Source organism: Pinus tabuliformis, chromosome 6 (assembly GCF_031772625.1).
Source record: "Pinus tabuliformis cultivar Carrire ecotype Pingquan chromosome 6, CPIR1, whole genome shotgun sequence".
In the NCBI taxonomy this organism is placed as follows: domain Eukaryota; kingdom Viridiplantae; phylum Streptophyta; class Pinopsida; order Pinales; family Pinaceae; genus Pinus; species Pinus tabuliformis.
In genome coordinates, this window is record NC_142292.1 from 333826683 (window position 1) to 333854644 (window position 27962).

Sequence of the window (27962 nt, forward strand, 5' to 3'; positions counted from 1 at the left end):
GAAGAAGAAATGTTTTCAAAAGTAGAAGAGATAGGAAGAGGTGGCACATCCGCCGAACTAGGCTCGCAGGCCGATTTATTTTCATCAAATTTTACATCTCTTCTAATGATAACATTTTTGGACTTAAATGGAATAAGTCTATAACCTTTTACATCTTCAGAATATCCAACAAAAGTACATTTCTCACTCTTAGGTTCTAAAGCTTTATGCTTTTCATCTGGAATATGGGCCCATGCTTCACTTCCAAACACACGAAAGTGACTTACATCTGGTTTAATGGAACTCCAAGCTTCTTCTGGAGTGATATTCTCTAGAACCTTAGTAGGAGTGCGATTGATTATATAATTTGCACAATTAATTGCTTCGGCCCAAAAACTAAGACTGAGTCCTTTAGATTGCAGCATACAATTAGCCATTTCCTTTAAGGTGCGATTTTTCCTTTCAGCTACACCATTTTGTTGTGGAGTGTATGGAACAGTATGTTGCATTTGAATTCCATTTTCGGTGCAAAAGTTGATGAATGTGTTTTTAACATATTCTCCACCATTATCAGTTCTTAGCTTAAGAATTTGATGTCCAGATTGTTTTTCAACAAAGGCTTTGAAGGCCAAAAAAGTGTTAAATACTTCGCTCTTGAGTTTTAAGAAGTATACCCAAGTGCGTCTGGAGAAATCATCAATGAAAGTTAAGAAGTACTTGCAGCCAGAGAATGAAGCAACAGGAAGAGGACCACATAAATCACTGTGCACAAGCTGTAAAGGGGCTGAGGCGTGCCAAGAGGCACGTTTGTCAAAACTGTCCCGATGATGTTTTCCGAGTACACATCCGGAACAAACACCATCTCTGCAAGATACCATAGGAAGACCTGTCACCATATTTTCTTTACATAGATGCTGAAGGGAGCGATAGTTTAAGTGACCAAATCGCTCATGCCAAAGTTTGCTCACTTCATCATTATGAGCAACAAATACTGAGGGAAGATTGGATGACCCAAAGTTGTGAAACTTATACAACCTTTTGGAATCATCAGCAAGACCAGTAGCTAGAATCTGTTTAGGATCTTTTAGATCCTTGATTACAACATCATGAGGTGAAAATTCAACAATTTTACCTTCACCTGAATGAGTTATCTGATAGACAGATAGAAGGTTGCAGGATAAGGTTGGAACACATAATACATCATTAAACTGACCATTGTCTAGATGAACAGTTCCAGTCCCTACAACATTAAGAGATCTATCATCACCAATATATATATTTTTGGTGTTACAATCATTTAAAGAAGAAAACATGGCTTGGTTTTGGCCATGTGACAAGAGGCTCCAGAATCAATGAGCCACTCATGAGAATGAGAAGAAGAAGAAGATACATTTAATGCATAACCAGACTGAGATGATTGATAATGACATGCAGAAAGTGCCATTCCGGAAGTTGAAGTTGAAGTAGGCTCCACATGGATGTTATGTTTCTTCATTGCGGCTTCCAAGGCTTCCATCTTCTTAAAGCATTTAGATTCTAAGTGGCCATCTCGATTACAAAAGTTACAATGTCTATCAGTCTTCTTCCATTTGTTTTTATTGGTCTTATCATTTTGCTGAAATGATCTTTCATTTTGAGGCTGAGATGGTTTAGGACCATTCTTTTGAGGATATGACTTCTTAGGATTCTTTGAATTTGGTTGCTGCTGGGCGGCTAACGCTTTCGTGGAAGAGTTTCCAAGATTAAGAAGACCAAGGTGTAAGAGTTTTTCTTGTTCTCTTATTAAGGAATCACAAAAGGAGTCAAAGGAAGGGGCCTTGTAGTCTTGTCCTTGACAAATGAAAGCTTCCCTTGTAGAATGGAAAGTGGAAACAAATACAGAGTAGGCTGGTCCCAACTTAGTAAGGATGGAATAAATAAGGTTACCATCTTCTTTCTTAACTTTAACACCTTCCAAGAGATATCTAAGGGTCTTGAATTTGGACAAGAAATCTTCAATGCAAGAAAAATTATTAGGATCCAAAGTAAGCAGCTCATTTTCAAGTTGATGGGCTCTAATTTCATTTTTAATTCCAAAAACTTTAGCAAGTTTTTCTAATGCTTCATGAGGAGTCTCAAGTTCTGCAATGTGGAATCTAAGATCAGGAGAAACAGACATCCCTATCAAACCACGTGCTTGATCTTGTCTATTTTCCCATTTTGCCGCCTTGTCTTCATCTTTTGGTTTCTTCTCTTGGTCTGTGGCTATTCTGTAGAGACCTTTACTTCTAAGTAAATCTCCCATGTAGGCTACCCATTGGAAGTAGTTAGTGCTGTCAAGAATGACTTGGCATGGACTTTCCATTTAAAAAAAAAACTGAAGCTGAAGATGCTGAAAGTAAGTGTTCCAATGGATAGATCTCGAAAAAATAGGCGGTTTTAAAAAAAACGGCTCTGAAAAAGGCTTCCGGATGAAGAAGTTATGGCTTTTTGAAAAAAAAAATGTTGACGTTGCCGGCAAAGTGCGCGAATGTGCGGGAATGAAAAAATCCGCCCCCACAAAATGGAGACTTGAACCCAAGACCTCTACTCTCTTAAAATAGCTTTGAACCAATTGATCTATACAAAAAATTTGAGAGAGAGAGAGAGAGAGAGAGAGAGAGAGAGAGGGGGGGGGGGGCCTTGGTTTGCGTGCTTGCCTTGAGAAAGCTCTTTTTCCCTACAAAACACAAAACACAAAACCCAACACGAATATGCAAAGAAAAACGAACCTTACGGCTCGAAGTTAGCTTTAGCCAAAAAAACTAGAAATTTAAAAAAAAAAATCTCAAAGTTAGCTTTAGCCGAAAAACTAAATATTTTTCTCAATGTTTCTGATTTTCCGAGATCACACTAAGGTGCAGGGAAAAGAGCATACGCATGAGAAAAATCCTTCCTTTCTGTTTCTGATTTGCCCAGATCGCACAGAGTCGCAGGGCAAAGAGCATACGCAGAAATGAAAGGTATAGATCCGGTTAAAAAAAGGCTAAATAAACTGAGACCGAAATAAGCAGAGAGAAAATAACAGTAAACTGCAAAAAAAACACTGTATACCTCCCGATCTGAAAAATGACGCAGCTAGGGCTACCGGAAACCTTTTCGCGTGAAACGAAAGGGGTTCCTAACTGGAACAGATGCTCCGAACGCAACAGAGCAGTCCTCTTGGCCCGAAAGCAGTCAGAAACAGTAGATCTAGGAAACGACAGCCGCATGCAGTTCTACCGGCTTCAGATTTGGATCACCAACGGACGCGGCCCTCAAATAGCTCCGATACCATGTAGGAATTTACAGGGTAAGTTCCACAGAAAGAATACCAAAAGGACACCGCTCACAACCAGATCTCAAATCAATACACCAGTATTTTTGACGTGGTTAAAACCCTCAGAGTGCAAGGAGGGAAACAGTCCACGGGCCTGTCCCAACGTGGGTACTACAGGCAATTTATTAATCAAAGAATGAAAATTTACATAAGCTTCTCTCATGCACGGATTACACGAACAATGACCCTCCATGCGCTTTAAATAGAACTCATGGACCAATCGGGTGTCAAGCCACGGATCAAGTGTCGGTAATACCGAGGTGAGAGTGAACCGTCGGATCACTACATATCGTGACCGTCGGATTGTAAGTTACAAAATGTACAACGGTAAAGAAACACACTTTACCTAACTCTAACCTAACTCTATACTAGACCAAGTTGAACTTAACTATATCCTATGTGTCGGAATATCCTAACATTTATATCTTCTTTCTTTTAGTTCATCAAGCAATTACCAAAGCAATAGCACATAAAACAATGGACACCAAATGTAGGCACTATGTCAGGGCAAAACCCCCCTCGAGGGGAAAACCCAGTCAAGAAAGATTCTTCCTTTCAATAATATTCTTTGAGACTCTTCACCTTAGATAAGGACCAGACCTCCCCTCCACACCAAGTAAGCCTTCCAGATTTTCGACCTCCTTTCCAACAACTTCGACTAGGCAGCAACTTCTGGCATCAGGTAATTGTTGACATCAGTGAAACTTGGAAGACTTCGATCTCCCAATCTAGGGCACGAAACAAAGAGAGAGACACACCAAATTTTCGTTTTTTTTTCTTCTCCTTAGACTCCACCCAACTCGCACTTTCTTTGGCTTCCCGACTTCAAACTTTGCACTTCCTAGCTTCCTTAGAGATATTGAACTTGCTTGAGATGAGTTGTTCCAAATGAATTCGACTTGCTTCTATTTATAGGCTTCATGTGAGGTCGAATTAGTGTCATGCCGACTTGATCTCTTCTAGGCCGACTTGGTGTGGAGGATACATAAATTACATTTGACTCAATACTTAACCTTTTTACATGATTCAAAAGGCCAAGAAAGGTCTCTTTAAAAGTAAAATGACTCTATTGACTCAGAATAAATCCTAGAAGTCCTCAATGGGGACTTTGACCTAAAACATGGTGACCCAAGCATGAAACCCATGCTTTAATAAGTCACAATAATAATAATAAAAATTCTTTTCTTTATTCTTTTGACAAGTACATTACAAGATGACTCAAATACATTTAATGAAGATCGAACCTAGTTACATTTTCCAACACTCCCTCTTAACTAGGGAGATATTCATCATATACAAGTACAAGGAAGATCTCAACTATATGAACCATGAAGAACTTTAGGCACCGCAATGCCATGGACTAGATTCCTAACCAAGGCAATCTATCCATTGGTCTCTCAACAATTTAGGCACCGCAATGCCATGGACTAGATTCCTGACCAGGGCAATCTATCCGGGTGGGACTAAGATGGACTCAAGCTTTCAGCCTCTCTAGGTACCATCAGGCTTACGTGCTAACCAATGTTGCAAGAAGCGTCTCCTTCCCCCCTCGGTTCCAAGGCCCGAAGCGCGTCCCATGCGGATTCGTCCAGGAAGCATCCCTGGAAGCACGCTTCCAAAATTCGGAAGCGCGCTTCCACCTGTTTTGGACGCTTCCTGGAAATTTCAGAAGCTTTCCTCCGAAGCGCGCTTCCTATGGTGCTTCGGCAGTACAAAGCGTACGCTTTCGGAAAAGCGCCGTGCTGTTTAGAAAATCGTTTTTTTTTATAATTTTAGGTGAGTTTGCTTGTTGGGGGTGGTTCCACCTTGGGTTAGGGTGAGGAATGAAGGCAAAAAAAATATAAAAAAATATATAAATATAGCAGATGCTCCCTCATGGTAATGTTAAATTCTTAAAGTAAAAGTGACATTCTCCTTTATTTTTCATTTTCATCCTTTTACTTAAATTTTTAACATTACCATGAAATGACTCAGGATGTTTGAGAGTGGTTCTAGCCTCATTGGACTTCATATGGAGAAAATAGAATTTCATATCCTATTCAAAATTCAGCAGACTTAATAGTTTTCAGGAATTCAGGATCAATGGGATTGTGGCATTTCATTAGATTATATCAAGTATGAAGGTATGCGATTAGCATTTAATCAAGAGCACCAAGCCCTATATGTACCCTAGTGTTGGTGGTGTTAATTGTTGAACTCCTTTGTGACGCGGCACGCCCTTAGCAAAAAATTACCTTTCAATCAAGTCAAAATCTTCGATCAAGCATGTTAAGCTTTTTCTACCATATTTTAAGTCTTGAATTAGGTAGTTTGATCAAAATTGGGCAATGTTGACTAATATCCCTAGACAATCGAGGTAGAGGCAAAGGCTAGACAATAGGAGAAGAATCTAGATTCTAGATGGTTGATGCATCTAAATGGCTGATGCTCGAATAATTAATCATTAATGTACAATGGATGTTATATCTATCTTGATTTATGCAAAAATATGCATGTTGTCATGTCTTCTACAACTAATTTGGTATTTGGGATGTTTGTTTTGAGTATAAATGCAAAAAAATATTAATATATATCTATAGCAGACGCTTCACTTCCTAGATTTTTGGAAAATGACGCTTCAGCGTCCCCACTTCCAAAAAACGTCCCCGCTTCGTGCAACATTGGTGCTAACCATCAACCCACAAATCCATGTGTGTATATAGAAACAGAGCTCAATAATCAACACCATCTTTTCCAACTTCGAGACCTAGACATCAACACAAAGTGCTGGCCAGATGTCCTCCCAGGCAATGCTTCACTCACAAAGCTTCAATACTCTTAGATCCAACAGATCAAGGATAACCAATCTCTCCCAATCAAACTGATTGGTAACCAACATGCTATCAAAACCTTCGAGAGATTTCCCTGTACAAACAGAACCCCAACCAATAACATACTTTCACATGTACAAATACAAACCTCCGAGGTCTAGATCTTGCTTCTCAACTTTTCATAGTAGGACTATCAACCGAATCTCTAACAGAATATTCCTGAATCATACACTTTTCTTTCCTACTTCCCATGCAACAACATATCCTCCAAAATTCATTCTTCAATCAAAACCAAGCTGTGTTCTCCCTCTTAACCAAGGAACATCTCTTTATCCAGACTCCCACTTAATTTTAGGGAGATCTCTTCTATTCAGGCTACCTTTGGGAGATCAACTTCTTTTCGTCATCGAAGAATCTTTCGTGGCTTCCAACCATTTCATTAGAGTTATCATCATCCTCATCATGCTTATCACATCAACAAACATCTTCACCATATTGAAGATTGTGTACCTGCATAACTTTAGATAGCAAATACAACCAAATCTATAAAAGCATGAAGTTAGCCATATCAGAATCACAGAAGCATTTCAAATTTATACATATCGAATACCCAAACTTAGTTACAAACAAGAGATATATACTCTTCAACATCTTACAAGGGACTTTGTCATAAACCCTAGACTACTTTATAACAACTTTCATTCCATCTAGGGTTTCAATGTTTCTTTCAAAGGTTTAGCATACCCTACTACAACATATAGCAAACCCTAGAAACACTTCAAACAAATATATATCTACAAGGTATCTAACAACTTTAAGAATTCATATGTTAGATTTTCCACTAGGGTTTCATACAAATCCTAGATTTCATACAAGAGAATCAATCAAAACCAATCACAACTTAGTCATTAATATGACCAAATTCCATTAGGGTTAGTTGCAAGCCCTAAATTTTCAATCAAACATCAATCCCAACTAGAATTCAGATTTTAACAATCTTATACAAATCTCAAATTATCATATGGTCATCACACATTAGAGATTTTTACTTCTACTAAGGTTCAACTCCAAAACCCTAGAATTTCATTTTCACAATCTCCACAATCATTATATAAATAGATCTCAGATTGTTATATCACACATACTAGAGAATTTAACCACTACTAGGGTTTAGCTGCAAAACCCTAAATTCCCAAATATCATCATCCTAGAATCTCAGACAAGGACTTATATTAAATCCTAAGACTTATGACCATCAATAACTAGGTCAAAACACAGATCTAGGAATTCATTATCATGCATAAACATATCATATGTCAGACAACATTAATACATTAGACATATACTGACCTAGACCAAGTTAGGGTTTCGATCAAATGAACACATCTATATATGCCTAGGGTTTTATTCCTAGGATCTTGCATTCATAACAAAGGTTTTGCTTAGAGGCCCATCCAAACCCCAAAATCTAGGGTTTCATATCAAAGCAAACCCTACTATTCCAAAAATTCAAAGGTTCGAGATCTCAGAGAAACATCATTCAACCCTAACAAGTTAAGATTTCATGTTGATAGCGAAATCCCAATCATGACATCATCAATAAGAACTTTAAACAACATTTCACAATATCCCTAAGCAGTTTAAGGTTTCAAACATTCACATTAGCATACCCTTAAGTTAGGGTTTTCAAGTGAACCTATCTGAGGTTGTATAAAATGAATTAAGAATAGGAGTGGGGTAGATTTATCAAGTGATGAATCACCCAAAATAAGAATCAATATGATTCACTATAGCTAGAGTCTAGACACAACCATGGTAGTAATATATTGTCAAATGAATAAACATTTATTATAAAGAAGTCAATGTTTTGTAGTTTACCTTTGTTTCTTGACAAACCTTATCTTTGGTGGCTTTCTTCCATGCTCCTTGAGGATATAGTAGTTGTCTTCCTAATCAAGACAATACAAGGAGATTGGTGATTAATATTTGATATAATCAAAACTAAATGAGTACATGAAACCAAAAGCTGAAAAGAAATGAGATACTTATCTTTGAGAGTTGTTGGGGGCTCCCTCCAAAGCTTGAGGGATGCCTATAAACTTGCAAAATAAAATGTCTTTTCCAAAAACATGTTAAAACCTATAAATTCTAAATATAAAAAATACAAAATAGAAGAACTAAGAGTAAAAACAAAGGACTTAGTAGTGTAAGTCTCTTGTGTCAGATTCTTTGAGTTTGACTTTCTTTGGGTTTCCTTCTTCAACGATGTTGGCTTGATCTCTTTCTCTCTTCTTGTTTCTTGGATTGTTGGGACAGTCATTCCTGTAGTGACCCTTCTTATGACATTGATAGCATTCTACCTTGGACATGTCAACTTTCCTCCTTGGTCCTTTCATTAGGGGAATTTTGAGGTCTAAAATGGGTCTCCTAAAGAAATTATAAAATAATAGTGGAAATAATAAAATAAGATTAGATTACATCATCAAATTTTAGAGGGAAAAAAAGAAAAAAACTATTTTTTCAACTTATCTCCCTATGGGTTTACTCAAATTTCAATCGAGAACACTCATTGGATGCAGAATTTGATTCCTTATCTAAGAAGTACCCTCGTTGCATACTTTCGATAGGCCTTGCTACACGAAAAATGAGAAATACATGAAAAAATGGATTCCCATGTTGCATACTTTCGATAGACCTTGCTACACGAAAAGTGAGAAATACATGAGAGGAATCTAGTTTTTCATGTATTTCTCATTTTTCGTGTAGCAAGGCCTATCGAAAGTATGCAACGTGGGTACTTCTTAGATAAGGAATCAAATTCTGCATCCATTGAGTGTTCTTGATTGAAATTTGAGTAGCAAGTGTTAGAGAATCTAGGGCAAAGTAGTGTTGTGATGATTCTCCATGACTTGATAACAATTTGTGAAGTCTTTTTACTTTTCTTGTTAGCTTATTCTTCTTCTTATTCTTATTAGTGCGTATGTGTGTGCTTCATCACACTGCTACCAAAACAAAATAGCAAGAACACAAAATTTGGCTCTTTGCCAGGGACAAACCCTCTCCACTCTTGAGAGGAAAACCCTTGGTAAGTTTTCTCTTATTAAAGCTTCTTATTTGAACAACTGCCAACCCTAGACCCTTGACTAGGATATCCTCCAAGCATAAGTCAAATCCTTCCTCTTTCTGCACTGTCACTTCTGGCACATCTTCTGGCACTTTGTCTTTCAGCACTTTGTCTTCTAGGTTAGGAAACCCTAGAATATTAGGGCTTCTTTATAGATAGAGGCTTCTTTGCTTACCTTTGAGTACCTTGTGGGCCTAGGTATACATCTGAATGAGGCTATTCATGTTGTTGCCTTAAACTACTGTTAAACCCTTCCTGCACCTTGCACGTGTGATTGTTTCTAGCCCTAGAAATAGTCCTATCTTCCCTGATCTTGGTCCTTCTTCCTTCATATATGAGGGCTTCTTCTTCGCTTGTAGAGAGAGGCCTAGTAGACCTTTTTTACACCCAAAACAGTGAGATATGTTGACTTATTCTTTTTGGCTATTATGGCTACAGTCAAGCCTTCTTTGACCTCACACATGTGGCTGATCAGAAATGGCTTCCTTCACTTTGTTGTTTTGCTTCCTTATCTTCGCTGTCGTTGTTACCTTTTTCTGCCCTTATCTTCGTCCTTTTTACCCTTCTTGTGTATGCGGATTTCAGAGATAGATTGATGTCCTTTTGAGGAGTGGACAACCTCTATAAATGTTGATTTGGGATAGCATCAAATGTGCTCTAGCCACGAAATTTGGTGGAGAGGCTAAGGCACATGAGATCTCCAATACCCCGAAAGGGTTTGTGCAGATTCTAAACAGTTTGGGAGATATTAAAATAATTAATATTTTTAGTGAATTAATATAAAACTATGTTAGAATGGTCCAAAAGTCATGAATCAAGCCAGATCTAATCTTAGCCATTGATTAGGGACTTAATCTCGGTCGTTGATTTGTCAACGAGAAAAGTATAAGAGGAGGCTTGAGGGTCACTTGGAGAACACGCCGAGTTGATCAAGATTTCGACTTTCTAGGGCAGGGTTTGCTGAGGAAGTCGAGAGAGTGATCAGAGTTGCAGCTGAGGTGCAATGAATACAGAAGCAGAGAGGCAAAGATAGTGCCGGGAGGACCAACGCAACAGCTGGGAAAGCTGACGTAGAGGGCAAAAGCCGAAACTGCCGGAACAGTCGGGAAAGCTGATGCAGAGGGTAGAAGTTGGAACTGTCGGGAACTGTCGGGAAAGTTGACGCAGAGGGTAGAAGCCGGAACTGTCGGGAAAGTTGACACAGAGGGCAGAAGAGGCTCACGCACTCCCTAGAGGCTGACGCTGGGGTTTTTTGTGGGGCAGATTGGAGCTGAGGAGCTGCCGGAGTGTTTATCCGGGGTTTCAGCCGGAGCATCTGTCTCCGAAGGAGAGGTACTACTGCCGAGATTATTCTCTGTTGGGTGAGCCGGTTTTGGCACCCAGATTGTATTCAGGAACTGCATAATAATAAAAACCTTAGATAGTTGCACCGGTTTTCTCGCTTTGGGTTTTTCCAGGACATTGGTCCAAAAACAACGGTGTCACTTGTGTGCTTGTTTTGTTTCCTTCAGTTGGTGATCTGTAATGTGTTGAGCATGTACTTGTATTTATTTCCAGTATTTACATGGTAAAGAACTTGTTAATTAACAGAACAAGTAGTTAGGAATAAATCAGAAAGTACATGAAGGGTTTCTAACAGGTTAGACTTAGAAATTCCAACAATAAATAGAGGTCTGTACCTCCCTTTCCATCCGACATGACTGTCATTTAGGCCGACTTGTAGTTTGTACTATAATTTGACTTTTATTCATCGTTTTGCTGCTTGTAGACTTCGTTGGTGCAAGGAGAGGATTTGACCATGCTTGAAGGTGTTCCCTTGACCTTGTATGATGCCATACATGATGTGACATGCCCTCAAAAGGTCTTATCATAATTACATTTTGAATTTGACTCTCTAGAAGCACTTCAAAATGTGCTTGAGCTATTTTCAATGAGCAAGAAACTCATTGACAAATAATACAAAAATAATTTCTCTTTTCTTGAATAAGTACAAATATCAAAATTACATTTATGAAGACCGAACCTAGTTACATTTCCTTCATCAGCAAGGTCCATCGAAAGTATGCAACATGGATACTCCTTAGATGAGGAATCAAATTATGCATCCAATGAGTGTTGCCACTTGAAATTTGAGTAAACCCATAGGGAGTTAAGTTGAATTTACAAGTTAAAAAAGTAGTTTTATTATTTTACTATTTTTCAATCTTTTTACTTTTTTACCCCAAAAATGGTGAATCATCACCCATGGTTGACATCATCATATTGTTTCTTATAAAGTTTATTTTGGTTGTACATTTTTCTTAGGAGGCCCATTTTAGACCTCAAAAGTTCTCTAATGCGATTTCTTTCCTTTATTTTAAGCAATGTAGGCATTTGATACTCCTTCAGGATTGGCAACTAGAGAGATCCTTAATTCTTCTTGATTGCAGGTCGTCCATTGTTCTTCAAAAGTGGGAGCTTCCTTCCCACTGGTAAGACCTGCAGCAAATGCACGCCAAGTAGGTGGCAATCCTAATAAAGTAGTGATCACGAGTTTTTTGTCTAGAAAAATTTCATCAGTGGCCAAAAGACCATCCCTGATTCTTGCTATCTTCATAAAGAAGGAGGCCATTGTATCTTCTTTAGTCATCGTTGTGGTCCTTAGTTCATTCTTCAAACTTGCCACTTGACCAATGTTCTTAATAGTGAATAACTTTGACAAGGCTTCATACATTTCCTGAGCATGATTGATGTTGGCTATGAATGGGACATAGTCATGGCCACCAATTCTATATCCCTGAACTTTACTTTGTCAGCATCACTGGAGTCTTTTGTAGGCTTCTTTAATTTTCCTTTGAGCAAGTCTACAACTTTGTTCTTTTCAAGGATGAGGTCAATCCTCTTCTTCCAAGACTTGACGTTTGAGGCTCCTTCAAGTTTGTCCTCTCCCTTGATTGTGTTAGACATCTTCCTTGAATATAGTAGATTATTACCCTGAGATAATCCTTTTGAATGGTTCCTTGATCAAGTGCCTGAGACTGCCTTTTTCTTTCTTTCTTCACCAAAGCTCTGATACCATCTTAGAAAATTAGAAAGGCATAAAGTTTTTCTTATTCTTGATAATTACTTGTGATGTTCTTGTTATTATGATTCTTTATATCTTCTTTCTTTTAGTTCATCAAGCAATTACCAAAGCGGTAGCACATAAAACAATGGACACCAAATGTGTTGAAGGAAACGTAACCAGGTTTGGTCTTCATAAATGTACTTTTGATATTTGTATTTATTCAAGAAAATAAATATTTTTTTTTATTATTTGTCAATGAGTTTCTTGCTCATTGAAGTAGGTCAAGCACATGGTTAAGTGCTTCTAGGGAGTCAAAAGGTCAATATATTTATAAGACCCTTAGAGGGCATGTTACATTATGTATAAGGTCAAGGAATACCTCCAAGAAAAGTGCAAGTCCTCTCCATGCAGCAACGTCCTCCACAAGAAGCCATCTGAAGCAAGCATAACAAGTCGGCCTGCAAATTGTCCTCAAGTCGGCCTTCTAGTCGGCCTAAAAGGAGGGACAATCCTCTATATATAGAGGTTGTCCACTCCACTATAACACACTCATATATCTCTGAAATCAGCGAAGTGAAGTAGCTGAAAAAGACAAGGGAAAGCCTAGTCTAAAGGGTCTCCATGACAAGAGAAGGTAGGAGGAAGAAGGCCGAAGTAAAGAGGATTGTTTCTAGGGCTAGAAACAATCACATGTGTGAAGAAGAGGAGGGTAAGTCTGTGGCATTACAACAGCTAGAGAACAGTCCATGAAATATTATTGTTTGGGTGAGAAATCAAGTCTACAAGGACTCCTAAGCCTAGCGAAGGAGCCTATCTCTCTAGCGAAGGAAAAGGACCCTAATTCTCTAGGGTTCCTACCTCACGTGGGAAAAACTAGGGCAACAGAACAGTATTACAGTCATACTTCAAGAAGGATCTCATTTGGTCAACAAAAGAAGTCTACTTAAGCAAAGGATAGAAGAGGAACATCTCACCTAGAAGGCTCACTCAAGGAAGGTCTATCTCTATACAAGAAATAAGGAGAATGAAGTGCTGGGGAGCAAAGTGCTGGAAGAAGGAAGTCTATTTGCTGGGGAACCAAGTGCAGAAAAGAGGAAAGACTTGACTTGTGCTTGGAGGACATCCTAGTCAAGGGTCTAGGGTTTGGAAGTGATTAATAGGAAGCTTCAATAAGAGAAACTTACTGAAGGGTTTTCCTCTCTAAGAGAGAGAGGTTTTGGCCCTGGCAGAGAGCCAACATTTGTGTTCTTGTCTTTATGTTTTGGTAGTAGTTTGATGAAACACATACACTAATAATAAGAAGAAAATCAAGCTAAGATAAGCGTAAAAGTGCCTCACAAATTGTTAACAAGTCAAGAAGAATCACACTACACCTAATTGCCCTAGATTCTTCAACAAGATGTAGGCACAATGCCAGGGAAAAACCCCCCTCAAGGGGAAAACCCAGTTAAGAAAAATTCTTCCTTTCAATAGTATTCTTTGAGACTCTTCACCCTAGACAAAGACCAGAGCTCCCCTCCACACCAAGTTAGCCTCCTAGATTTTCGACCTCCTTTCCAGCAACCTCGACTAGGCAGTAGCTTCTAGCATTAGGCAATTTCCGACATTAGTGAAACTTGGAATGCTTTGATCTTGTAATCTAGGGCACGAACCAAAGAGAGAGAGAGGCACCAAAATTTCGTTTTTCTTCTTCTCCTTAGACTCTGCCCAACTCACACTTTCTTTGGCTTCAGACTTCGCACTTCCCAACTTTCTTAGCGATATCAAGCTTGCTTGAGATGAGTTGCTCCAAATGAATTCAACTTGGTTCTATTTATAGGCTTCATGTGAGGTCGAATTAGTGTCCTTGGGCCTACTTGGCGTGGAGGATACATAAATTACATTTGACTCATGAAGCATAAAAACTACGCTGAGGGCACGAGAACTGATAGCTTGAATGTTTTAATATAAAAATACACACAGGTATTTAATATAATAATTTATTAATATATAAAATGTATAAGATGATTTAAACATACAATGAGGACCCTGCTTTTATACCTCAGCAGGTGACCTTTCGCGAATGGGCATGTCTTTTAGACATGCCTTTTCACTTAATTTAATGACTAATTAACCTAAATAATACTTAATTATTTAATATTTATATTTATTTTATTTAGCTAATTGCTATGAATTATATTCATAACATAGCCTCTTCCTTTGGAAGCTTTGTCCTCAAAGCTTTAACGCTGGGGGTTGTCTTCAACTAGTGTCTGTCATCTCGACATATATAATCTGGCGTCTTATAGCTTGTCAGTAACATTCCCTTGGATTTTTTTTATTTAAATTTTTTTTAATAATAATAATAATTTTTTTTTGTCTTTTTATAATAATGTTTTTTTTTTTCCTCTATTTTTTTTAGGTAACTCTATTGATTTTCTTTTAATAACTTTATTTTATATATATATATTTAACTCTATATATATATATATATATATTTTTTTTTTTTTTCATCACTCATTATTTTTTTTTAATTATATATATATATATATATATATATTTTCAATTGCAAATATAACTATATGATTATTTTGTTTTTTGTTTAAATAGAAATTGATTTTATTGGGCAACTTTACAGGGTCACCACCTTTAATAACATGTCCGTTGTACGGACACACCTGTATGGATTTGCAACGCACTGCTTGGGTCATCGATTTTATTCAGGATTGTGCTTTGAGTGACAATGAATATGATAATTTATTTCCCTTTTTCTTTTAGAATTATAAAGTTGAATATCAAGGAAATTCGTGTTGTACACTCCAATGTAGCAGAGGCGGAAAATCTGCATACAACTACGTGGAATGAAGTTGCGGCTCGCTGAAGACGACTTCAATAGAAAACAATTCGAGGCTGGTGGCATAGACAGATGGTCTCGAGGTTTTCCAACAAGTCTGGTTGATCCGGGTGGAAGGATCGTGGGGACATGATCAACGCACAACGAAATGGGTAACGGAATAGGCGGAAGGAGATGATTGTTGACACTAGCAAAGCTCTGAGCTTCCCTCATCAGAGTTTGCATTTCAGGTGGTGACAATGAAGGAAAATGAGTGCCTATGGGAATTGAAGTTGAGGCAGTGAGCAGAGATGGAACAAAACTGGTGGGAATAGCCTGTCCATAAAAGCAATTATCATGTTGACTAGGGTTCAAATTAGGGTTCAGGGGACCAACATGCTGGGGTGCGATTGATGAGGGGATAATAATATTGCCTTCCCTGTGTCCAGATAATTTCCCACTACCAAAAGTAAAGACCCCAATATTTGGAGCTTGGATCGAGTTTCTCCATGTAGTGTAGTTTTGGTAATAGTTCTCTAATTGTCCACGATCACGAGCCAACTCATATTCGTCCAGATTTGAGAGCACGTCTCGCGTCCCTGGTGAAATGGGCTCCTCGTAAGTGGATTCATTACTCTCAAGACTCTGCGTGTCTATCTCGGAAGGACGAGTGTCTCCTGCTCTCCAATAGTATCCACGAGAGTCCTTTAGCATTTGCATTCTCATCGTGATTAGAACGATAACAGGAACCTGAATAACGTAAATTGGAAACTGAAGCTTGCGCGGATAAATAAGGATCTTGCCACTTTTACTGGCAACTGCTCGAGAATCTCCGGCATTGGAAACCACCAATTTGCCATCGATAATGAGAGCAGTCACACTGGTAGTACCGCTGCGAAAACCCAGCTTCAAAAATTCTTCGTCTGTTCTCAAGTACCCAGCTTTAACTGCATCTTCAAGAATTTTATTATCAAGAAGATTTTTATTTTCAAGAACATTATTTTTATTGGCAGATTCAATGTCTGAATTTGCTTGATTTTTGATTGCCTGAAGTAGAGCATCCAAAATCTTGTTGCCAATATTTTCAGCAGTAAAATCTGCAGCCTGGCCACCAGCGTGACCATCAAATACACCGAAAAATGAGACGTCCGCGGTTCGATCCCCCGCCCTTTCAATCTTGATAGTCGTTGTGAAGGCCTTGTGGGTGTCCTCCATAACTTTTCCAAACCGTTCTCCCCTTCTTGCTGAAATTGCATAATGGTGTTTGATGAGATCGTAGTAGGCATGGAACAAGGGCATCCGCAGATCGTAGGAGGCATGGATCAACAAACTATCTGATTCGGGCATGCTAGAAAGTTCAAGAACAAAATCGTGGCAACTTTCCTAATTTTGTTTTACATCATCTCTAGCCTGTCCTTCAATGGATTCAGACTCATAATTATCACCTTTTGTATCGATGGACAAGCTTTTAGTTTCAAGCCAAATTTTTGCAATATCTTTGTTGGGATCACGATTGCCGTTACACCAAAACCCGCAGGTGTTAGTAAACGGACGCATCGCCAGAGTTAACGGATCCTCGAGAGGCGGTTAGTCCATGTCACGAAACACACGGGGAGCGCTGGATTATCCAATGCCCAACAATCTCCCCCCAGCGCGAGCCGGGTGTGATTCGAACTCGAGACCTTTGGCTCTGATACCACTTGTTGGGATCACGATTGCCGTTACACCAAAACCCGCAGGTGTTAGTAAACGGACGCATCGCCAGAGTTAACGGATCCTCGAGAGGCGGTTAGTCCATGTCACGAAACACACGGGGAGCGCTGGATTATCCAATGCCCAACATTTTTTTTTTTTTTTAAAGACAATATGAAAGATAAAACATGCAATACAATTTTATTAACAAGAGATTTACATTTATAGTACATTATGTGACTCTTGGGTTTCAGATCCCAAGGTCTCTTGGACTGCTTTTGTCCATTCGACTTCCACACTAACCCATTTAGGATTAGGTGTCCAACATTCCCCCCCTTAATCCGAAGGGTTATGTATGAGTCCAAGAAGAGCGCTGTATTATCCAATGCCCAACATTTTTTTTTTTTAAAGATGATGGAGAAAACTCGACTGCAAGACTGTTCAATATTCTGGAACAAGTTCTGACATGTGTTTGGAATATCTTCTTGGCTGTTGATGCCCATTGCCAAGAAGCGATCCATCCAAGATGAATCTTTGTTCTTGCAGGACGTTTGTTTTTGAAGCATCTGTGTGAAGAATGGCTGGTTTTATGACAGTGCTTACATGGATGAAGATCAAAACAGTGATCTTTCAAATGGCCAACTCGATCACAGTGTTGGCCAATGTTACTTGGGAGCGGGAGCGGAAGCGGGAGCGGGAGCGACCATTTTCAGAAGCTCCCGGTTTGGGAGCGAATCCCGGAGCGATTTTTTAAAAATATATATATTTTTTATATTTTTTAATTTTTGATACATATATGTCAACAAAAACATGTAGAATGATGAATTAGATATAAAAAACATAAAAAAGCATAGATTGAACCATATAACAACAATCATCTAGAAGTTATAATCTTCATCAACCACGTCCGCAAGTTAGTAACATAGTAACATACAACATATTGAGTCTCATGATTCATCAATCTTAAAGTTTCAAGCTTTCAAAATTCAATATATAACATTTATCATCATTGATCACCAAAGTTGTACTTGTAAGCTAAGTGTAACCATTACAACAAATAATATCTAACATGAAATGAAATGTTATAAAATGAAACGAAATGAAACAACTTTCAACTTTCATGAAGCATCATATTCATAATTCATTACTAATGAGTTATAATTGCCAACTTCAAACTTAAATTGTCATATATTGTTTAAAAAAATATCATAATAAATATGAAAGAGTCAATAGTTATAAAAGCTACTAGAAACTAGAGAAGAGAAGTAAATCTATTATCTATTTCTTATGCTTGGGCCTCTTGCCACCACGAGAAATGTCTAATTTTTTAGTCTTGTTGCAAAATCAGGATCTTTGTCATTAATATCACCCTCCAAGCATTAATATCCAGAGGTATCTTTGATATTACCTTTGTATCTGTATAGGGATCTTTGTCATTAATATCACCCTCTAAGCATTAACATAAGATAGAAAAAGCATAGCATGTCAAGTCAAGATTTTGTTTGAGTGATGCGTACATTTTTAGAAGGGTCATGATAGAGGAGTTCGACAACCAATGTCACTAACATCAAGGTACATAGAGGGATTGGTACTCTTGATTAAATATGAGTTCCATACCCTAATACATGACAAAATTCAATGGAAACATTGCAATCCCCCAATCCTGAAATCCTGAAAAAATGATAAGTCTGCTGGATTTTGAATGAAATCTAAAATTCTACTTTCTCCATATGAAATCCAATGAGGACGAAACCACTCTCAAACATCCTGAGTCATTTCATGGTAATGTTAAAAATTTAAGTAAAAGGATGAAAATGAAAATTAAAGAAAATGTCACTTTTACTTTAAGAATTTAACATTACCATGAATAGCATATCAATACTAGGGCCTAGACTTGATCATTAAGTTGCCCCACTCAAAAACTATTTGTTTCTTTCAAAAAAAATTGCATTTCGAACATTACTACAAAAAAAAAAAATGCAAAAAAGGCAAAACGCTCCCGAAAACGCTCCCGAAAAGGCAGGGAGCGAAATTTTTTTTAGGGAGCGCGCTCCCGACCCGCTCCTGCCCGGAGCGCGGATCGGGAGCGGGAGCGAGGGGGGGGGGGGGCGCTCCCCCGCAACACTGGTGTTGGCATTTCACGATCTGTTGTTTTTGTTGTTGTTGTTGTTGCTGTGGAAGAGCGGCAGAATCTGGAACAGCTGGAGGTGAACTGTCATGAGGAGCAAGTGAACTGTCATGAATGAATCCAGCACTCTGAAACTGAATGGGCTTGGCATAGTCTGGAATATGAAAGGACAAGTCCTTGTCATATCCAAGACCAGTTTTGTGCTTGTTGTGGACAAGCTGTTCCCAAGGTCTGATGATGGGCTTGGGAAGTGCAGACTGAGTTTCTGCATCTGCATATACAACTACTGCTTTATTTGAATGAACTGTAACATTATAATCATGCTGCTGATGGGTGGTTGTCTCAATGTTCTGAACAAAAACAGGTTCAGAATGGTGTCTATTTTAATGTAGCTCTTCTTGCTGTCGCTGTGATTCAAGCTGCAAAAAATCGATCTTTTCCTGTGCATTTTGTAGACATGTCTGAATTTCTGAGAGAGATCCTTTGCTGATTTGTAATGTGTCATCAACAGTGGATAATATCAGAGTTTTAAGGAACTGTAATACTTCACTGGTTCTGGCCATTTTTTCTTCAATGTCTGATTTACACCTTAAAAAACTGATCACAACTACTACTCAATGTAGAAAAGTAATATCTACTCATAGTACGCAGCAATATCCTTTATAAATGTCAGCAAATGATCAGTGTGCAATATAAAAGATTACAATCAGTTCACCAAAATCTTTATGCAGCAGTGGAATCAAGGAATCAATGCACTATAATGAGTTTTAAATACAATGCCACAATTGGGGCAGCAACAACTGCAAACTTGTTTGGATCCTTCAAGTACTCCTTCAGAAATGATGGTTATCAAAACTTCAATAATTATAACACCATGTCATGGGCATTCTTTGAACTGTAATTTACAGCGGTCAACCTCAGCAAAGCATTAAACATATGAATGGCACCAGCAATCAAATCGGATCCAACTATAGGAACAGAAGCACAGAATCTCGGTTGCAAATGGAATTCGAACTATTCAAAGTGTATTTGAAACCAATCACCATACCATTGGATTGTATACCATTCAGGCCTCATACAAACTTATTTAAAACAGCAGCTTCAACGTATTTCAGGCAGCATCATAACGTATTCAGGCAGCTTAAATCACAGTTTTCGTTGCATTCAATACAGCTCCAGGTCAGCACACAAATAAATCAATGAGCGATATACAAAACTGATTTCTTTCTCTGCAATAGAGACTTAATGTCCAGCACATACAGTGCACATATTAAGAGCAATAATCATCACAAAAAGAAACGACCTTTCCAACGAACGCTCGGGACATTGAATAAATTTTCAGCAGACAAATATACACCAGCCTCTATATAAATATATAGCCGAGAATACCCATAAAAATGGTATTATTCGTTGTTGAGCAGATTACGGATGAAGCCACATTTCTGGTTGATTTCTTTCATGCATAAACAACACTCCTTTGCAAGAAAAAATGAATGTCTTGAAAACAGTTCGAGCACTCCTGAAGGTAGAACCAGCACGCTAGTGAAGAATGAGTTCAGCTCACTTACATAATGCACAATTCATGTTGTTAACTTCACCGTCTGATGCAGCTTAAAAGGGACTATTTTTTCCTTTCGAGTAATGATCCCGATGGAAAATCATGAGAGCTGCGTAGATCAATATACAAAGACTCTAAATAAATTTGGAATTTGACATTTTCATTAAATTGTAGGCGAGTGGGCCGCCTTTTCATTTCGGTTTCTGGACCAAAAGATTACAGAGAGCCTGGTGCTGTTCCATGTCAATGAATGCTGCAAACCATGTTACCAATATATATCACCGTATATATATCACTTTAAAAACAGCGCAAATGCAGTTTGATACCACGAACACAAATCCAAAAAACAGATGTTTAAGAGCAGCGTTTTAAAAAGGAGTGTATCATTTTAAGAACTTCGTGTAGCCCTACAACAACAATGTACGCGAAGATGCAGGGTCTTTATGCCACGGAGATAGAATCGGAGCTTGTCACTGATGAATCAAGTTGGGGTCGTGGTGATGTCAATATACAGGCGCAATCTCATATTCGATATGCAGAGCCTGATACTCGTGATTGGCGAGGTCGGTCACCACTACCTGCTCCTGCTCCCGAGGAAAGGTCCTGGGAAACTCTTCGTGAAAGTAGAGAATATGGTGCTCCGATGTCAAAACCACAGGAGTCTGGTTATCAGTTTGCTCGCCAGGAGCAATTGAACTCACAGTTTTCAAAAGTTAATGTTTCATCAGGCTCGGGGCCTGGACCAGCTGCTGCTCTAGTGAAGGCTGCTGTTCCTTGGTCGGCCAGGAGGGGAACCTTGTCAGAAAAGGATAAAGTTTTAAAAACTGTGAAGGGGATACTGAACAAATTAACCCCAGAAAAATTTGGTGTTCTCAAAGATCAACTAATAAATTCGGGGATCAACTCAGCAGACATTCTGTAGGGAGTAATGCATCTTATTTTTGACAAGGGAGTGCGGTACTTAGATCAAGCAATCTCCTTGGCAGCCTCGATACGCCTGAGCCAAAGGGCAATAAATTTCTGTTGCTTCTCTCTCGATATCACCGACGATATCAGGGATTTAGCATACAATTAAATATCCCATACAACATATAAATAAAATTTCAAACAATATTGTTTTCTTCAAAATCGACTTGAAAAACACATTCGCAAACAACTTGGACATTTAAATATTTGTCTTTTATTTAAGAGAGTAATAGCATCACCATGTTTGCACCCACGAGCCTATCAATAACCTCTCCATGGATACATTTAAACTGAATCTCAATATAAATCCCTCTCGATGAATCTCAATGAAACTCCGACTGACGTGCCACAATCGAGGATAGCAGTGATCACGATACCATGATCTCGACGATTGTACCCATCCACCAATGATCACAATCGAGCTGCAATACGACTCGAAGTTGTATTATCAATCGTTCATTGCATTGTTAAAAATAAAGGAATTGCAGCGACTCCACAATAGTGATCCACACAGTGACTGATTCAATTGCCGACAATGCTCACACAGACGGACCCACCAACAGATCGAATGCTGCCACTACATCCACGTCATGCCTCCTCCGATCAACGTCGTGCCTTCTCAGATAAACGTTGCCGCTACAACCACGAATCTGCTCAACCATAGATCTATATCGCCCTTCGGCTCCTTTGCAAACACGACAACTCAAGTCTACAGTTAACTGAACCTCGATCTCCCATGTGCACAACTCCCTCTGCCTAGCCTACAGTACTAGAGCACCACAAAACCTTTGCTGCTCAACATACACAGCAACTTGTCTTTCACTCTCCGCAACTCCTCAATTTCCAGCTGAAGAACCAGACGGAAAACCAATAGCATTTCGGAGGATTCTTCTTAACACTTGCCAAGAAGCATTTGAAGGTGCAGACAATCTGCGAGCAGAAATCAACGCACAGGTATAACGGCCTCAGCGTTAGGTAGTGCCACCTTAACCAGAGAGGGCGAGGAAGAAATTATGACATGGTCTGACTGCTCAGAGAGCGACAGAGGCAGAGAGCGTTTCCAGAATCCACTGGAGCCAGGGAGTAGGCGCAGATTTCAGAGCATTAAAGTAGGCGTAGCTTGAGGAAACGGCTTGGACAGCAAATGATTTCATGCAGGAGCGGTTATGGAAGATGACAGCTGCTGCACAGTTGTGCCGTTGGGTAGCTCAAGAGAGAGAACATCCAGATTTTCAGGTACAGGAGCATCCAATGCAGAAAAGAACCGAAGTTTCAGTGAAGTAGTTTAGAAAGGCACAAAACTGATAAGGAGAAGCGCTCAGATTTACAATGGCCACAAAACAATGGCTCAAATTAGTTAGGCAGGGCAGGAATACGCCTGCTCTGATACCATGTTAAACACACATGGACAGCAAAGACAAGAGAACTGATAGCTTGAATGCTTTAATATAAAAATACACACAGGTATTTAATATAATAATTTATTAATATATATAAAATGTATAAGATGATTTGAACATACAATGAGGACCCTGCTTTTATACCTCAGTAGGTGACCTTTCGTGAATGGGCATATCTTTTAGACATGTCTTTTCACTTAATTTAATGACTAATTAACCTAAATAATATTTAATTATTTAATATTTATATTTATTTTATTTCGCTAATTGTTATGAATTATATTCATAACAACTCAATACTTAACCCTTTTACATGATTCAAAAGCCCAAGAAGGGCCTCTTGAAAAGTACAATGACTCTATTGACTCATAATAAATCCTAGAAATCCTCAATGGGGACGTTGACCTAAAACATGGTGACCCAAGCATGAAACCCATGCTTTAATAAGTCACAATAATAATAATAATAATTCTTTTCTTTATTCTTTTGACAGGTAGATTACAAGATGGCTCAAATACATTTAATGAAGACCGAACCTAGTTACATTTTCTAACAATAAGGAGGGTGCTTAGTCATAAAATGACCACAAGCAGATTACCATCATTCCAACTCCCTAAAGGCTTAGTTGAACATATAAACTAATAAGGAACTTATTAATGCTCATCTCTTATAAAGCCTGTACTAGAAATGAGCTAAGATGTTATAGTAAAAATTAAAATGGGTGTCCACTGTCAACAATGGCCTGCTTTGTTGGTGAAAGTGGGGATGCTGATATTTCCCTGACCAGGGTTCAAGTCTCTCCAATGGCATGCTCATGCTTGCACCAGTGCTTGTGAAAAATCAGCGGGCTTAGTTGCATATCCTGGGAAATTTTGGTGGAACAGATAGCTACCACTCGTGGCCTATTATAGTCAAAGGGTGACTTATGTAGTAGGGAGAGACTTTTCTTCCCATTGAATATCCCATGTAGAAAGGTTTCTGCTTGCTTGTGTTGAATGGAAGCATTCAGTAAGACAAAATAAAATGGGTTGTGTCTCATGTAGTAACATTTACAGTCAGCTACTTTTATGGTGTGTAGTGCCATGCACCAAACATTTAAACCCTAAAAATGTCTTGTTGTTGCATGTTCCCAAAGTCGATTTGTCCCATACATGATGTGTATGGTTTAAAGAAAGCATGGAATTTTAGGCTGTCTGGTATGGTTTCCAAGGAAACTACATTGCGAAAATGTCATGGGCCTCCAAATGCATCATAGCCTATATTTTTACTTGCCAACCTGTTTCTTTATTGTTATTTTGGCATCTTAATCTTCATTGTGTGCCATGATTAAGGATATTTTTGGAGGCCACTAGTATGTCTGTCTATGCAGAGTGTGAATGGAAGTGTTTTATTCATATTCTGCAGATAATGCCCCAGCTGCTCTTGTGGGTCTCGTAGGACGCAAGGAGTATGAGCGATGTGCCCGGGATATTTATTTCTTTCTACAGGTAGGTCCCAAACATTGCATTGTTTTTCTTTAGAAGCTGATGGCCATCGGATGATTACTTTGATGCATATATTTCACCCTTTTTTTTTTCTCTCTTTTGTGATTTAAGAAGTGATGATATTTGTTTGCACTGAAAAACCACATCAGTCTAAAGGAAGGAATTGCATTTCTTTATTTATCTATTGCAGTCAGCAGTCTGTTTGAAGCAATTAGCTTACGGTCTTGTGGAGATGCTTCTCCTAGCAGCATTTCCTGAGCTTCATGATATTGTGAGTTCTTGCCATATAGAAAAGGGAAGTTTTGAGGTAATTTAGTTTTTAAGAGATGAAATGATTCCATTTATTTGTTCCAATTGTTTTGGCTTTCACCATAGATCCATTGTGGCCATGGTTGACGTTGAGTGGATGGGTTATATTAAAATGGAATTGGTCCATTTGTTGAGTCCAAAATATGCTTATGGATGATATGTCCTTAAGTATTAAAAGTTTGCTGGGATTTTGCCCCTTGTCAATATTGTATTTTGAGAACATAACCAAGAGCAAAGGCAAATCTAGTGCCTTCAAGTATTCGTTGTTCAGTTAATTAAGCTGTTATTGTTTTGCTCAATATAAAGCATTGAGTAAGTCCTTTAATAATATGGTTTCAATTTTCCCATTAGCTTATAACAAACAAAGGAATCCATGAATGGGCTCATACCCAAGTTACCACCCGGATGTGTTCTTAAGTATTAAAAGTTTGCTGGGATTTTTCCCCTTGTCAATATTGTATTTTGAGAACATAACCAAGAGCAAAGTCAAATCTAGTGCCTGCAAGTTTTCGTGGCTCAGTTAAATTATGTTTTTATTGTTTTGCTCAGCTTTGCTCAATATCAGGCAGAGAGTAAGTCCTTTAATATTGTGGTTTCAATTTTCCTGTTAGCTTATTATAACAAATAAAGGAATCCATGAATGAGGTCTTCAAATTTTGCTGGGATTTTCCCCCTCGTCAATGTTGTATTTTGAGAACATAACCAAAAGCAAGGGCAAGTTAGTTCCTGCAAGTATTTGTAGTTCAGTCGAATAAAGCCGTTACTGTTTTGCTCAATATCAAGCATCTTGAGTAAGTTCTTTAATAATATGGTTTCAATTTTCATATTAGCTTATAAAGTTATAACAAAGGAATCCATGAATGTTCTCATATCCAAGCTACCACCTGGATCTATTGTTCTCACTTTAATAAATGATTTTTATCTGTTTTTGTGATAAATTTACCCCCAGGGGCAGTACTTACTACTAATTAATTTTCACAAACTTTTTTAATTACATCTAAGAGTACTGAAGCATATTCTATTGAGGATACATTTGTCTAGATGTAACATTTCTCCCCTCTCACATCACAATCAACCGAAAGCATGATATTAGATATAATAGAGGCTTCGAAGTTCGGTGATAAGCAATGCCTATAATAGGGAAATTTAAGGTTGACTTACTCTAGAGTTGCTTGCTTTTGGTAGTAGGTACCCAGGTAGTCTAAGGTTCTCCATGATCATACAATTTTTTTTTAATTTTTATTAATTATAAATATTTGTTTATTTTTAATAAATTAATTGTGACTTTTACTTCTCTTGACTCTTTCTAGACGTCTTGTCGTAGTCTAGCCATTTCCAAAGGCACTAATTTCCTTATATCTAGTTTTTAAAGTTTATGTCTTTATGTTCCTTGGGTTATGGTTCTTCAACCTATATTCTTCTATTTCACGGTTCACCATCTTTACTTGATTATTAAGATGTTCTTTTGGCTTTTAACTATATTTTTAACATTCTGCTCCTTGTTTAACTCCAACATATGCTATTTCTGTTGATCATTAATTCATTTGTTTGGTAAACGATCACCATATTAATGTTGAGTTCTTGCACGCTTACCCTTAAAGTTAGAAGACTTCAAACGGGGGTTTCTTTCCTTCATAATTCTTCATTTGAGTGGTGTCATCTATTCTTCTCTTCTTATTGTGTTTCCCATTTTTCTTCATTTATAGTTGCATGTCTATGAGGTTTCTTGTGTCTCCATTCCTTATTTTTCTCGGCAATTTCTTTTCAAATAATTAAGCTTAAGGCATGACCTACTTTTGAAAGGAATATTTTCATAATGTATTCTTCCACCAATAATTTAAAAGTTATGGAATGCTGTTTCCCAACTCTCAATCTACTCAAGTTTTGTTAATTGAGATATTTTTTTCAGTGTTTGGTATCGGCAAAATATCGAAAATATCGGCACACATAAAAAAAATGCATAATATATTCATTTTTTTCAGATTTTTAAACATATAAAGCAATAACAACACGAACTAAACACATTGGCACATAAATATGAAGAAAGCATTGATATATATGATGTCAAATAGAAATGATACATCAAACTTCAAAGGCGATACCAAATCCTGCTGATCCCTGGTAATTGTCCAATCAAGGACTCAAACAAAATAACATCACATATATAAAAGTATCTCATCATCATGAGTTATAAACTTATATGTAGCAAAACAAATAAAACTAGCATCGGTCTATCTGAGACTAGTGCCCTCTTCGCAGCAGCTACCTTTTTGTCTTGTTCAACAATTGATTCAATTGCTTTTTGTATAACCTCCGCACTAGAAACCTACAAGGCATTACATCTGCATCATGTGTAGGGAGTCTAGCCAGATGGTATTTCAATCGCGTAGCCCCTCCTGACATCTTGGTCCCACACAATTTGCATGGTATATATGCCCGAGTTGCCCCACCAACAGGGTCCCCATACTCCCAAAATGGGTCCAAGGCTTTTGGTATATTTGACATTTGTAGTGAATTAATTCAAACCTAGGGCACAAAAAAAAACAAAATATTAGCATTAAACCCCCCAACACAAAAAATAATAAATAATAACCACCTCATTTAAAAAAATTACTACATTATTTGCATTTTGCAATGTGAGTGAAAAATGGCAATAAGAGGGTGCATAAGAAAGTTGAAAAAAAATGAAGCTTGCTGTCCAAATATGGAGAAGACCCTTGCATTGGCTCATGGGCATGAAATCCACAGCAAATGGAAAAAAAACAAAGAAACAAAGTGTTGGTAGGCAAACATAACCCTAGATGTATGAAAAACTCATTAAAATAGGGGTTTTTAAAAATATACTTATTAATGGAAGAAATGAAGTTTGTCTCACTGTTCTTCAATCTTTGATTCACAAAAAATTCTTAGTTGGTGGTGATAATCGCTGTTCGATCCTCGATCCCTCCTTGACAACCACCACAAAACTCTTCCGCTTCCTTCTCCAACACTCAGAAACAGAAATGAAGAAAAAAAGAGACAAATTTCCCTTTTTGTAACCGCGGCCTAGCTTGCTTGGCGATATTTTCTATCGTCGCGGGATATTTTGCCGAGATATCAGCAATATCTCCGAAATATCGCGATATTTTCAGGAGCCAAAATATCGCAATATTTTCTCGGCGATATTTCGGCTTGCCGAAAATATGGCGATATTTTCGATTATCATCATTGTTCTTTTCTTCATGTTGTTTTAAACTTCTAGGAAATTTGCTAAAGAATGGTTGATATCTTCAAAAATTGAGTTAGGCCAAAATTCTTCAAATAAATTAAATATTTGC

General features: G+C 38.0%; 1 protein-coding gene across 2 annotated transcripts in view; it reads left to right on the plus strand.

Moving 5' to 3' along the window:
• LOC149258661 (phox (PX) domain-containing protein) overlaps positions 1-25164 on the plus strand; it is a 279551-nt gene extending 254387 nt beyond the window's left edge. For both annotated transcript variants that reach the window (XM_089415650.1, XM_089415646.1), the window contains 2 exons: positions 24257-24339; positions 24527-25164. In XM_089415650.1, the coding sequence (XP_089271776.1) occupies positions 24257-24339; positions 24527-24652 (209 nt within the window). In that variant the 3' untranslated portion in view covers positions 24653-25164. The remainder of the gene's footprint in view (positions 1-24256; positions 24340-24526) is intronic.
• The last annotated feature ends 2798 nt before the right edge of the window (positions 25165-27962 follow it).